The 15,035-nt window shown below is 43.8% G+C and overlaps 1 protein-coding gene and 1 long non-coding RNA gene across 3 annotated transcripts in view; one reads left to right on the forward strand and one right to left on the reverse strand.

The window, feature by feature from the left end:
* Positions 1 to 15,035, forward strand: part of MIB1 (MIB E3 ubiquitin protein ligase 1) — a 143,337-nt gene that overhangs the window by 45,323 nt on the left and 82,979 nt on the right. For both annotated transcript variants that reach the window (XM_032795805.2, XM_032795804.2), the window contains 4 exons: positions 5,827 to 6,010; positions 6,383 to 6,527; positions 9,953 to 10,086; positions 11,136 to 11,243. In XM_032795805.2, the coding sequence (XP_032651696.1) occupies positions 5,827 to 6,010; positions 6,383 to 6,527; positions 9,953 to 10,086; positions 11,136 to 11,243 (571 nt within the window). The remainder of the gene's footprint in view (positions 1 to 5,826; positions 6,011 to 6,382; positions 6,528 to 9,952; positions 10,087 to 11,135; positions 11,244 to 15,035) is intronic.
* The window catches only part of LOC116833997 (uncharacterized), a 49,314-nt gene that overhangs the window by 12,799 nt on the left and 21,480 nt on the right, over positions 1 to 15,035 (reverse strand). The window lies entirely within an intron of this gene.

Here is a 15,035-nt window from a genome sequence, read left to right on the forward strand (position 1 = left end):
CCTTACAAGAGACCTTTTGCATGAACATATTTTAGTTACATTATATTCACGTTCATCAGCATATTTTCATAAAATCGTATAGAATGCAATGTCACAATATTAAGTTACAATAGCTATTTGGATTTTGTTTTTAATAAATTATCTTAACTTCTAGGCAGCTGTCTTTCAGCAAACCATTTAGTTGTAGGGAGAAATGATGTAAGTCCTCCAGTCTCATGATTTCTTAGAAGATATACTCATAGACTTTAAGGTCAGAAGGGACCATTATGATCATCTAGTCTGATCTCCTGCACAAAGCAGGCCACAGAATCCTACCCATCCACTTCTATAACCAACCCCTAACCTATGTCTGAGTTATTGAAGTCTTCAAATTGTGGTTTGAAGACCTCAAGCTGCAAAGAATCCTCCAGCAAGTGACCCATGCCCTACGCTGCAGAGGAAGGCGAAAAACCTCCAGGACCTCTGCCAATCTGTCCCGGAGGAAAATTTCTTCCCGACCCCAAATATGGCCATCAGCTAAACCCTGAGCATGTGGGCAAGACTCACCAGCCAGCACCCAGGAAAGAATTCTCTGCACTAACTCATCCCATCCTGTATAACATCCCATCATATACTTTGTGTGATGATATTAAAAGGCAGCCTGTAACTTGTTCATTGAAATATAGAGGCTTCTTACACAAACACATATATTGGTAATCTTTGTATTTCACCAAAATAAGAGAGCTCCATATGTCTAAAACAAAAGTGACTCGAAAGAGAATTGTATAGTGCTCAAAAGTGTTAGGCCAGGGGTAGGAAACCTATGGTACGCATGCCGAAGGCGTCACACAAGCTGATTTTCTGCGGCACTCACGCTGCCCGGGTCCTACCCACTGGTCCAGGGGGCTCTGCATTTTAATTTAATTTTAAATGAAGCTTCTTAAATGTTTTAAAAACCTTATTTACTTGACATACAACAATAGTTTAGTTATATATTATAGACTTCTGGAAAGAGACCTTCTAAAAACATTAATGTATTACTGGCATGTGAAACCTTAAATTAAAGTGAATAAATGAAGACTCGGCACACTACTTCTGAAAGGTTGCTGACCCCTGTATCAGGCACTTGATTGAGAACAAATTCATTCCCTACCATAGTAACCTTTTAAGCAACAGTTTGATTACAAAATCTGCTTTTGGTTACTGGGGCTGTGATACTAGACACACACAGAATATCTGCAGAAAAATAGCTCTGGGCGCACATGTTTCTCTTAGGGCATGGCTACACTTGCAAATGTTGAGCTCTTTGAGTTAAACCAGTCTTCATAGAGCGCAGTAGGGAAAGCACTGCAGTCTGTCCACGCTGACAGCTGCAAGCACACTGGCGTGGCTACATTTGCGGCACTTGCAGTGGCATTGGGATCGGTGCATTGTGGGCATCTGTCCCACAGAGCATCTCTTCCCATTCTGGTGCTGTGTCTTGTGGGGAGGGTGCGGGACCTTCTGGGTCCTGTCCCAATGCCCTGTGATGCATTGGTTCGCATCTTAGCAGTCCCTCTGCTTCTATCCACAATTGGCACCATCTTTCAATGTTTTTTGTACTGCGCACTCTGTGCCCGAACTGTGAGGAATATGCTGATGAGTCTTGCCAGCACATCACGTTTGGCAGTCGTTATTCCTTAAGATCCAAAGCGACAGTGAGGACTCTGATGATATCGACTTGAGTAATGCATACAACACAAGATTGCTTGTGGCATTCACAGACTTGCTCACCACCATGGAACGGCGTTTTTGGGCTCGGGAAACAAGCACTGAGTGGTGGGATCACATTGTCGTGCAAGTCTGGGATGACGAGCGGTGGCTGCAGAACATTCGGATGAGAAAAGCCGCTTTCATGGGACTGTGTGATGAGCTCGCCCCCACCCTGCAGCGCAAGGACACGAGATTGAAAGCTGCCTTGATGGTGGAGAAGCGGGTGGCTATTGCAGTTTGGAAGCTGACAACTCCAGATAGCTACTGATCGGTCACTAACCAGTTTGGAGTGGGGAAGTCGACCATTGGAATCATGTTGATGCAAGTTTGCAGGGCCATTAATCGCATCCGTGACTCTGGGTAACGTGCATGACATTGTGACAGGCTTTGCACAAATGGGTTTTCCTAACTGCGGAGGGGCGATAGATGGGACACACATTCCAATTCTGCCACCAGCCACCTAGCCTCTGAGTATGTTAATCAGAAGGGCTATTTCTCTATGGTTCTTCAAGTGCTTGTGGATCACCGTGGGTGTTTCATTGATATTAACTCAGGCTGGCCCGGAAAAGTGCATGGTGCATGCATCTTTCGGAACACTGGCCTGTTCAGAAAGCTGCAAGCCAGGACTTTTTTTCCCAGACCAGAAGATCACCGTAGGGGAAGTCAAAATGTCCGTTTTGATCCTTGGAGACCCTACTTACCCTTTAATGCTGTGGCTCATGAAACCCTACACAGGGAGCCTTGACAGCAGCAAGGAGCAGTTCAACAGGCTGAGCTGGTGCAGAATGACTGTGGAGTGTGCTTTTGGCCATTTAAAGAGCCGCTGGCACGCTCTGTGTGGGAAGCTGGACCTGGCCAATAACAGCATCCCTGCGTTCATATCTGTGTGCTGTACCCTCCACAACATTTGTGAAGAGAAAGGTGAAAGATTGACTCAGGCATGGAACTCAGAGGTACAACACCTGGATGCTGAATTTGAACAGAGAGCAGGACTGTTAAAGCGCGGAGCTGCAAGGACTAGGGATGCCATGAGGAAGCAATTTGAGGCTGAAAGCCACCAGTAATGTCTGGTGCACTGCATGGGAGTGAAGAGCAGTGGTTCCAGTGTTAGTAGGAATCTGTGTTTGCTACGTATGATACACTGACTTGCAGTACGTGTTGCTTTCCTGGGCTAAGGCATCTTTTACTTCATAAAATAATAAAGAATGTTTTCAAAGCAAAAAAATCCATTTATTGAAAAGAAACACAACTGCTTGGGAAACAGAGGGGGCAAAGTGGTGGGGTGGGGAATGGTACAATCACAGAGTTACATATGTCCTGTTACCATACTCAGCCTTCCTGTTTGGAGTGCTGTGCAATGGCTGCTGCACTTCAGGATGGCTATACTGCGTGGTAATAGGGGTTGAGTGTAGTGGGTAGGTTGTAGTTTTCAGGGCTGGGTGGTGAAGCTACAGGTGTTGGAGGTAGCTGGTGGTGATAAGAACCCGGATGTTGGGGAAAGTGGGTTGGAGGTGACGTGGGGTCACAAGGGAAAGAGTTTTGGGACAAGGGCTGCAGGTGGAGGGTGGGCGCAGTAGTGCTCTGCTTGCATGGCTACGAGCGCCTAGATCGAGTCCACTTGGCACTCCATGATGCTTATCAGCCGCTCCGTGCTTTGATGCCGGCGACCTGCATTCTGCTGGCAGATCCTCCTTTCGTTCTCCTGCCACTTCTGGAATTTTTTGATTTTCATTGCAGCATGTCCTCTTTGCTTCTACGTGGCCTCTTCCTGATTCTTTGTAGCCTCTCGGCCGGTGATAACACGGACAGCTGAGATCTCAAGGTTGCATCTGTAAAGGCAAAATGCAACACTTAACAGAGGCAGCATTGTTCACACCAGACAGAGTGATGATTCCCCCTTACTTAAGGAGGGCAAGAACAGCCTACACAATAACACAATTTGCCCGTCCCAAGGCACATAACCCATGGGAGCCCCAAAATGATGAGTAAGCAGGGTCAAGGGAGACTGATTCTTTCATGGCTGTACTGTCCTCTGGGTTTCTGTGCTTTGGGGAGAGCCAACAACTGCAGGGGCCACCTATACTGAACACTGTCCCCACATTTTCCATAAGAGTTTGTTCTGGAAGAAATCTCACTGCTGAGGGTGACCTAGGAAGCAAGGGAGGGTCTTCTACTGCAATGCGGCTTCCGCCCTGGCCCATATGCGGTTTGCCTGTGTGCAGCAGTGGTGGTCCCCCCCGCCCCTCACGACACAATGGCGCAGACAAGTTAGCCTGAGTGGGACAAGGACCACCGTGGCTCTCTCACGAAACCTGCGCAAGTTTATTGCCCAAGTTGTGGCTGATACCTTTGAAGAGATCACTAAGGCAGATTACCGCGATGTGAGAGAGCACATCAACGCCCTATTCCGCATCTAGGCAGGCATGCAGCCTTAACCCTCCTCGCCCCAAGACCCCGCACTGAATAACTTCTTTCCCAAAATAAAAGCCGCTTACCGGGAACCTCCTCTGGTATTTGTCCTTCCCCATGCACCGGCCGCTGCAACTGGCTACCTTCCTCCTTGCTTGAGAACAGGTCCTGGCTGCACGCATCTAGGGATGCTGGGGTGTCTTCCTCCTCCTCAGCACCCTCGCTCCCACTTTGCTGCTGCTCCTCCTCCTCCTGCCTTGTTGGATTGGGCTCTGAAGTATCCATAGTGGTACTCAGAGTGGAGATGGGGTTACCCCCCAAGTGTCGCGTTCCGCTCTTTGTAAAAATTACAGGTCATAGGCACAGCACCGGAGCAGCTGTTTGCCTTGCAGGCTTTGCCGTAGGCATTCCGCAGCTCCTTCACTTTAACCCTGCACTGCTGCGTTTCCTGGTCATGGCCCCTTTCCATCATGTCCCTTGATCTCTGCTCGAAAGTATTGTAATTCCTAAGGTTGTAGTGCAGCTGGGACTGGACAGCTTCCTCCTCCCAAACACTGAGGTCTAGCACCTCGCCATTGCTCCATACTGGGGATCGCTTGGCGCGTGGGGGCATAGTCACCTGGAAAGATTTACTGAGAGCACTCCACGCCTGGCTGAGCAAAGAGGAAGGGGATTTCCAAAATTCCCAGAGAATTTAAAGGGCAGGTCTGATGGTTGGTTGGTCACCTGAGGGCAGGGCAGTGGAGTTCAAACTGATGACCAGAGTGGCTAGAATAGACACTGTGGGGCACTTCTGGAGGCCGATCGGAGCGCATTAACAGACCAGGGCATCCACACTGGCACCGCGGCGCTCCAGCGGGGGCGCATCAAACATTCCATTGCCAAGGTGGATTACCAGGAGTGCTCTAGCTACAGAGTCAGAGCTCTCTACGTGCCTTGCCAGCGTGGATGGGTTGTGAGTTAGAGTGCATTGGGCTGCTTTAATGCGCTCAGACTCACAAGTGTAGCCATGCCCTTAGTCGTGCTGTTTTTTTAAGTGAATATAAATTAGCATAAAAAAACCTAAGTGCACACAAACCAATACGTTGCATGGTACAAATCAAAATAGTTTAACCAAATGTCTGTCTGCAGGCCATACATCTACTTGAAACAGCATTTTCCTATCTGTCGAACCTCATCTTCTCAGGAAAGAAGAAAACCCTGTATTTAGATTCCAAGCCCTCTCCTTTCCCTATCAATTCTTGCCAGAGCAATCCATCCTTATCAGTTATCCTGGATCCTTCCCTTTCCTTACTATATTTTGAGAAGAATGCCAGACTCTCAGGCCAGTAATCCCTACTCTAGGTGATGAGTCCATCCTCCCCACAAGCAAACAAACCAAAACCCAGTCACTACACAGCTGCCATTATATGACTGGCAGCTTTTCCCCTCAGGCTGCAAGAACAAACCATGGGAACGTTCTGACTGCTTCAGGTGCGCCTCTCAGAAGATTACCTTTGCAGCCACCTGCTGGTAAACTAAGTGGAAATTTATGGGGAAAGTGATTAACCAGCAGCTAAGCCATACTGTCCAATCACACACATTTCTGGGCTCAACTTAAGGCAACATGTAACCTTTTCAAATATAGCCCCCACTTTTTATATTAAAAAAGAAAATATCATTAGTTTGAAATACATTATTTTCTAGGTGGACATTTAATCCAGCTGTTCTCACCAAAGCCAATGTTGTCCGAAGTGGAGATGCTGCTCAAGGTGCAGAAGGAGGTACCTCACAGTTTCAAGTGGGTGACCTTGTCCAAGTTTGTTATGATTTAGAACGAATCAAGCTTCTTCAAAGAGGTCATGGAGAATGGGCTGAAGCAATGCTCCCTGTAAGTATGTGTGTGTACACAATGGTATGCTGCTGTGGTATTTTTAATTACACTTGGAAATGGTTGAACCTTCAAATTATTGGAATTGGGGTGACAGTTGGGCCTTGTGTAGACTAGGGAAAAAAATACCTTTCAGTTGAATTAGCTATGTTGAGCTAGTATAATTCTGTGGAAAGCCCTACTTAACTGCAGCATAGACTCAGTTTAACAATCTGCCTAGCCTATAACTCAGCCTGTTAGAATTAAGGTAAAGGTGTTACTGATATTAAAGTGGGGTTTCAAAAACCCTTTTACTTTATAAAACTGCCCATATGCTGTAATATGTTAACATCTAAATATCTTTACTTGGTCTTTTCCTTGTCCTCGATACAGACTTTAGGTAAAGTTGGCCGGGTCCAACAGATTTATTCAGACAGTGACTTAAAGGTAGAGGTTTGTGGGACCTCTTGGACATACAATCCAGCAGCTGTCTCAAAGGTGGCATCAGCAGGATCAGCTATAAGCAATGCATCTGGTGGTAAGTGTGCGTACTATTTAGGAATGTGTGGTTTTGGTAAATAAAATTGTGTAAACTTAAAAAATTGTTGATAAATATTGGTATGACGCCTATATGAAGCAAGAATAATAATCTCTAGGAATGTAGTTCCTACTGATGGCTGGGGAAAACTCCTATTGCAAAAGAATTTCCATGCTGGATCGTACCCTGTTGTCCATCTAGTCCAGTATCTTGCTTCAGAGGAAAGTACAAGGAATCCTATAGTAGGCAGATGTGGGATAATCTGCTTCTCAAAAAGAGTGTAATCTTCACCTCTGTTTGCTAAAAATCTAAAGCACTGTTTATCAGAATACAAAGAAATAGTGCCTAAAGGCCCAGGGTCAGGATTGGAGTCCCATTGTGCTAGGCACTGCAAACATGTATAATATTCTCTGCTCCCAAAGCTTACAATCAAGAGGTGATAGGTGGGAGAGAGGTAAAGATGTAAAATGGATTCTGTGACTTTCAGAGACCTCCATGACGTTTTCAGCTTCAACCTGGTACCCTGGAAGAGGGCTGGAGCTGTTAGTCCCCTTTCCCCCATAGTTACGCCCCCCCCCCCTTTTTTTTTTTAAAGTAAAAGTCACAGACAGGTCTGTGAATTTTTGTTTATTTCCCATGACGTGTCTGTGACTTTTACTAAAAATAACCGTGACACAATTTTAACCTTAATTATGAGGCAGGAAGAATAGACATACCCAATCTATCTTCTTCATACTGTTCTTTATTTTGAGGTGGACTCCTGAGAAACTTTTTTATTATTAAACTTTTGCTTTCCTCTTTGGGCATGCCTTGAGTCTCCTTTGCTCGTCATATTTGGCTTTGGTGCCACAAAAACATTCTGGGTAGCGCTCATACTTTTTCCCATTGTCTCCTGTTGTTGAATGCTAAGTTAAATTTCCCTAATACATATGAATTTCCTGTGAGAGATACAGTTATGCTGCAGTAGCTGTAAGATGAACTATACGACTGGCACGTCACTTTGTGTGTAAAGCCCTCGAGGAAAGTCTGTATTTTTAATTAACTTCCTCTGAAAAAGCAGAAAGTCAATATACCAGCCTGTAAATCTGTAACATTTTTCCTGTTTCAGTCCCATCTATTTATAGATTGTAGGGCTGGAAGGGACCTCAAGAGGTCATCAAGTCCAGGCTCCTGCCCTCATGGCAGGACCAAAGGATAGACATTTATCTAACCTACTCTTAAATATCTCTAGAGATGGAGATTCTGCAACCTCCCTAGGCAGTTTATTCCAGTATTTAACCGCCCTGACAGTTAGGAAGTTTTTCCTAATATCCAACTTAAACCTCCCTTGCTGCAGTTTAAGCCCATTGCTTCTTGTTTTATCTTTAGAGGTAAGATGAACAAGTTTTCTCCCTCCTCCTTATGACACCCTTTTAGATACTTGAAAACTGCTATCATGTCCCCTCTCAGTCTTCTCTTTTCCAAACTAAACAAACCCAGTTCTTTCAGCCTTCCTTCATAGGTCATGTTCTCAAGACCATTAATCATTCTTGTTGCTCCCCTCGCGAACCTGCTCCAATTTCTCCACATCTTTCTTGAAGTGGGCCCAGAACTGGATGCAATACTTCCGGTTGAGGCCCTAACCAGCGGCAGAGTGAAGAGGCCGGAAGAATGATTTCTCATGCCTGCTCACAAACACATCCTGTTAAGCATCAATGCATGTTTTGCTTTTTTGCAACAATCACCACTGTTATCAATTACTTGTGGTCTCACTATGAACCCCTAATTCCTTTCTGCCGTACTCTTTTCCCTAGACAGTCTCTTCCCATTCTGTGTGAAAATGATTGTTCCTTCCCTAAGTGAGCGTTTTGCATATGTCTTTATTAACTCATCCCGTTTGCCTCAGACCATTTCTCCAATGTCCAGAATCATTTGAATTGTGACCCTATCCTCCAAATCAGTTGTTCCTCCCAGTTTAGGTATCATCTGCCAGTACTTTAATACGTTGTACTTTCTATGACGACATCTAAGTCGTTGAATGATATTGAACAGAGCTGGTCCCAAAACAGACCCCTGCGGAGCCCCACTTGTTATACCTTTCCAGCAGGATTGGGAACCATTAATAACTACTCTCTGAGTACGGTTATCCAGCCAGTTACGCACCCACCTTGTAGTAGCCCCATCTAAGTTGTATTTGCCTAGTTTATTGATAAGAATATCATGCAAGACCATATCAAATGCCATACTAAAGTCTAGGTATACCACATCCACCACTTTTCCTTTATCCACAAGACTCGTTATCCTATCCAAGAAAGCTATCAGATTGGTTTGACATGATTTGTTCTTTACAAATCCATGCTGGCTATTCCCTATCACCTTACCACCTTCCAAATGTTTACAGATGATTTCCTTTATTACTTGCTCCATTGTCTTCCCTGGCACAGAAGTTAAACTAACTGGTCTGTAGTTCCCTGGGTTGTTTTTATTTCCCTTTTCATGGATGGGCACTATATTTGCCCTTTTCCAGTCTTCTGGAATCTCTCCCGTCTCCCATGATTTTCCAAAGATAGTAGCTAGAGGCTCAGATACCGCCTCTATTAGCTCCTTGAGTATTCTAGGATGCATTTCATCAGGCCCTGGTGACTTGCCGGCATCTAACTTTTCTAAGTGATTTTTAACTTGTTTTTTTTTTTAATTTTATCTTCCAAACTTGCCCCCTTCCTATTAGCATTCACTATGTTAGGCATTCCTTCAGGCTTCTCGGTGAAGACCAAAACAAAGAAGTCAATGAGCATCTCTGTCATTTCCAAGTTCCCTGTTACTGTTTCTCCCTCCTCACTGAGCAGTGGGCCTGCCCTGTCCTTGGTCTTCCTCTTTCTTCTAATATATTGATAAAAAATCTTCTCGTTTCCCTTTTTTCCTGTAGCTAGTTTGAGCTCATTTTGTGCTTTTGCATTTCTAATCTTGCCTCTGCATTCCTGTGTTGTTTGCCTATATTCATCTTTTGTAATTTGCCCTAATTTCCATTTTTTTATTTCTTCTTTTTATTTTTTAGATCGTGCAAGATCTCATGGTTAAGCCAAGGTGGTCTTTTGCCACATTTTCTATCTTTCCTACCCATCGGAATAGCTTGCTTTTGGGCCCTTAATAGTGCCCTTTGAAAAACTGCCTACTCTCCTCAGTTGTTTTTCCCCTCAGTCTTGTCAAAACCACTCAGGCAGGAATCCTAACTGTAGAGTGAAACTGGTCATCTTTGAGTAAATTTGAAGTTTCTGAACTAATGAGAAACTGATGTCAGTGAGTTAGAGCTTTGTAGTGTTGAGGTGGTGTACTAAGTGATAAACTGAATGACTACTTCTGTAAGTCTCTTCAGATAGGAAAAACAGCCAAATTTGTTGTTCTCTGTTTGGAGTTGTGATCTTACATGCTTTGTTTGATATCTGTAGAGAGATTGTCCCAACTTTTGAAGAAACTGTTTGAAACACAAGAATCTGGGGACCTCAATGAAGAACTTGTTAAAGCTGCTGCTAATGGAGATGTAGCTAAAGTGGAAGATTTGCTAAAGAGACCGGATGTGGATGTGAGTGTCTCTTTTTGAGTGACTTCTAATGCACAGGAAATACAAGAAATCCCAAATCCTCTGCTAGGGATTCCCCTTGCATGGATGAATCCTCTGTGTGCAGAGAGCTGGCATAGCTGGCACCTGTGCCTCTCTTCCACAGCATCTGGAGGTAGGGGAGGGGCTAGAAGCCACTGTATTGCAGCCATTCACAGCGAACATATTTTTTTGTACCATATGGCATGAATTAGAGCAGCCTTCAAGCTATTCTAAGTAGGGCTGAGGTAGAGAATTGAGTAGTCATAAATGGTGGCAGTCCTTAACTTCTTTTATCATCTGGGTGGCTTTGTGTGGTAGAGAGAACCATCCTCATCTAGGCACTTCCCTAGACTGCTGAGCAAATCGAGCTGCTAGCTTGTTCTTCCTGATGTTCTTGCAGCACAGTGGAGAAGCTTCTTCCTCCTCCCTATTGTCAAAACACTTCAGAATCATAGGGCTTAGCTTGGTTCAGAATGTATTTCAGTTCCCAATCAAATACATATTTTCTTTTTAGTACATTTGCTTTTGAGGTCCAAAGGTTGGACATCATTGGCCTTAAACGTTAATTTGAATTTTAAATTAATTCAGATTTATACAAACAATAAAAAGGAGTGTACGTCATGGCTGTAAGTCCCCTACCATAAATTAGGGGAAAAATAAATTCTGCAGAACACAGCTGATTCTGTTCCAAGAAACCTGATTCTCTTCAAAGTCCACCTTTGCAGCAGCCTGACTAAAATCTTCAGGCTAGCAATTTAAAATTAAACTTGGAAAAGACCTAATAGATTGTACTGTCCCCAAATATGGTCCCCTCTCTTTCTTTCTCTATTTGAAAGCTGCTTAGATGTTTGGTATGTTAGCCCTGATGGAGATGATTTAGTAGGCAGAGTGCAGGTAAAATGAAAGTTTCACAGTAAATGGTTTTTAGAGCATAGATATTTGCTAATATTATTGGTATTAAATATCTGATATGTATGTGTAAATATTGATGTACACTGTAAGTCAACTTTGCATTCTTAATATACTTTCAGGTGAATGGGCAGTGTGCTGGACACACAGCTATGCAAGCAGCCAGTCAGAATGGACATGTCGACATTTTGAAATTACTTCTGAAACAGAACGTGGATGTGGAAGCAGAGGTAATTTAATTTAGAATATGACTGTTTTTTGTTAACTACTAAGTTCAGAGGTTTGAGCATTTGCCTGCTAAACCCAGGATTGTGAGTTCAATACTTGAGGGGGCCATTTAGGGATCTGGAGCAAAAATCTGCTTGGGGATTGGTCCTGCTTTGAGCAGAGGGTTGGACTAGTTGACTTCCTGAGGTCCCTTCCAATCCTAATATACTGTGATTCTATACCACTACATCTATTAATCGCTTCCATATTTTTGGGGGTCAGATGCATTTTATTTTCTGCACTGCACTCCTGCACTTAACATCATTCTCTTGATGCTTTTTGTGTCCCAAGGCAATATTACTTTCTTAGGCCTGGTCTACATGATAAAATTAGATCAGTTTAACTACATCAGTCAGGGGTGTGAAAAATCCACATCCCTGAGTGGTGTAGTTAAGCTGACCTAAGTCCTCATGTAGACAGTGCTAGATTGACAGAAGAGTTATATTGCCTCTTGAGGAGGTGAATTACGTATGCCTGCTGCTGTAGTGGTGCAGCAATGTTGCTGAAGCGTTTTAAGTATAACTTTTGCCTTTCTTGTTTTACTCCTTTACCTGTCAGGATGATTATTGCAATCTCAACTACACCAGAGATGTAAAAGTAATTTTGTATAAAATACTTTTTTGAGAGGGATACTGATGCCAAACCATCAGTGGTCTCAGGAGGTTCTGTGTCACCTATCTGTTCAAAACCACTGGTCCGCATTGGTGGCAGGATCAGGTATGGGGTGAGGGTGGCCACTCTTCCTAGTGGAGTGCTCTTTGTTTAGGATCTGTGGACTTAAAATATAAAAAAGTTAGTGGTGGATGGACAGCAGCAGTAAATTTATGTGCAGTGATATCTTTTATGAGCTTTAAAAAAAAAATAAATTGAAAATTTTTCATGGCAACATGTCTCTCTTGCTGTATTTGAGGGAGGATCATATTGTGATTAAGGCTGGGGGTCATGAGATCTGGGTTCTGTTCCTTGCTGTCTGTCTGACTTCTCAATTTCTCTGCAGTAGCATTCTCTTTTGTTAAAATATGGTGTTTCTTACCTTATTAATTGCATTTCATGTCATCAATTAATATTTGTAAAGCATTTTGAGATCTTATGAAAAGAGAGAAAGTAGTTTTGTTTTCCTGTTGGTCTGAGTGACCAAGATGGCTCCTCAGCGAATTCTGTCATGATCTATTTTGTAAGGCAAAATAGTCTTCTTGAGGTTACCAGTTTAGCTAGTGTCATTTATTGGGTGTTTTCACTGGAATCTTTAGTACTATGTTACTTCTACATAATTACACAGAGTTTAGTTTGGCTGAATCATACTGGCTGGCTAATAAAATCCAGGGATGTATGTTTCAATAAACATTATGCCATTTGTTACTATGTGTAGGATTATTGTGCACAAATATGTGAGAAATGTTTCTACTTTTTCTCCACACACCATCTCCCTCATCTACAGGGGAAAAATCTCTGAGGGATAAAATACATTAAATTCTTAAATTCTTTGTAGAATCTGTCTGCCTATGGGAATGAAGTCTTTATAGAGCGGTAATTGAACTCCCCTACAATAGTGTTCATCGTGTATTTCTTTTAGCACAGGCAAGTGTTTTTACATACTGAGTACAGGATTGTCTTTTTCTCTTTAAGTTTTTTCACTGTTATTCAGGGGATGATCATTGAAACTACATTCCCTGAATGCAGGATCATTTGAGGTTCCAAGTTTGTTACAATTCAAAGTAAAAAAATTGATTTACCTAATACAGTGGGGTCCTGGTCCATGACTAAAGCTCCTAGACTTTATGGTAATACAAATCATAAAAATGTAGTAGGAAGGAAGCACAGCCTAAATGTTGAATTTCTTAGGGCGTGATTCTTTAAGCAGTATGAATTGTTTTGAACCAGAATTACATAACTGATTCTGGCAGCAAAAAGACTAATTGTAAAATTGTATATGATACACCATCTTGTGTGAACGTGCTGGATGACGCGCTTCCTAACTTCCTTCCATTCATGTGAATGGGAAGCAGCACAAAGCCAGCCCTTTGCATGTGGCTGTAGACAAAACAGGCAGCTGTTAGTGCATTCTCCAAAGTAGATACTTTCCTTATTATGCATATATTATACAGTGTAGAGAGGCTTTCACATACTGAAAGTAAAGTAGGTTTGAGTTGAAGGAGACGTAGTAACTTGGCAAGAATTGCTCTAGAACAGCTTTGCTTCCATTTTATTTTTTTCGTGCAAGATGAAGGAATTTTTTCATATTTTTAAGAATGATTGTTCATGAGAACTAAAGTTAAATACCTGGTTAGTTATTTAATACTATGCAAAATGCTCTGAAATCATTTTCAGTCCTGTTCATCTTTGGGTATAGATGAAATTTATCTTAAAAAGTATATTCAGGTGTTTAAACATTTTGTCTTATTTAATTCATATGTGTTAAATACTTGTAAAATTGTACAAAAGTGCCACAGATCTGTACTAAAAGTCTGAGGAGGAGTGAGAGAGGACAACTGAAATTTCTTTTATATTCTCAAATTTGAATTTTCTTTGGAAATATTGGCTTGTTGAATGGGACAAATGGCTTGCCTTTTAAAAAGGCAGTACTTGCTTGCCATGATCTGACTTTCTGAATCGTATTACTTCACTGAAAAACAGTTGTCTGAAAATCATATACATCATACTCCACTTGAGAGCTGGATTAGGCTTCTAAATAAGTGAACTGTGGGGTCAGAGATGGAGCTTTGATATGCTCTCCACTGGGACTGTTCAAGCAGAGGAGCTGCTGGGGCGGAGGGGATGGGTGGATGGGTGCTGGAGGTTGCTGCTACAGCTGGCTGTAACTGTGTATGGAGAGAGGTGCAAAGAGGAAGACTGGTGGGGAAACTCCTAAAAAGAGAATTGCAGCAAGGATCAGGGAGTGGCTGAGTGGGAAGCTAGAGTTCAGCCAGACCCAGGGAACCGTGGCCAATGGGAGCGGCAGGGGCGGTGTCTGTGGGTGGGGGCAGGGCACAGAACCCCTGTAGCTGCCCTTCCCTAGGAGCTGCAGGAACATGCCAGCTGCTTCCTGGGAGCTGCATGGAGCCTGCACCTCCCCACCTCCTCCTGCACCCCTGCCCCAGCCCAGACCCCCCTCCTGCACCCTGAACCCCTCATTTCTGGCCCCACCTCAGAGCCTTCGCCGCCAGCCCAGAGCCCGTACCCCCTTCAACACCCCAACCTCCTGCCTCAGCCTGGAGCCCCCTCCCGTATTCCGAATCCGTTGGCCCCAGCCTAGAGCCCCCTTCCTGCACCCCAAACCCCTCATTTCTGGCCCTACCTGGGAGGCCGCACCCACAGCTGTGTCCCCAACCGCTCCCACACTGCAACCCCTTGCCCCAGCTCAGTGAAAATGAGTGAGAGAGGGTGGGGGGGAGAGTAATGGAGGGAGAGGGGATGGAGTGAGCAGGAGCAGGGCCTCGGGGAATGGGCAGGGGGCTGGGCAGGGGTGTTCAGTTTTCTGCGATTAGACAATTGGCAACCCTAGATTGAATAGAGAACAGGAGTGTTAAAAAACTGACTTTGGGACATGGGGTGAGGAGTATGTGGATGATAAGGAACACAAATAGGATTGCACTTAGGACATGCTCACTTGAGGTGGCTGCTTCATTGTGTTGTCTCACCTGTCAGGTATCAGAGGGGTAGCCGTGTTAGTCTGGATCTGTAAAAGCAGCAGAGAATCCTGTGGCACCTTATAGACTAACAGACGTTTTGGAGCGTGAGCTTTCGTGGGTGAATAC

This window comes from Chelonoidis abingdonii, chromosome 2 (assembly GCF_003597395.2).
Source record: "Chelonoidis abingdonii isolate Lonesome George chromosome 2, CheloAbing_2.0, whole genome shotgun sequence".
Classification (NCBI taxonomy): Eukaryota; Metazoa; Chordata; order Testudines; family Testudinidae; genus Chelonoidis; species Chelonoidis abingdonii.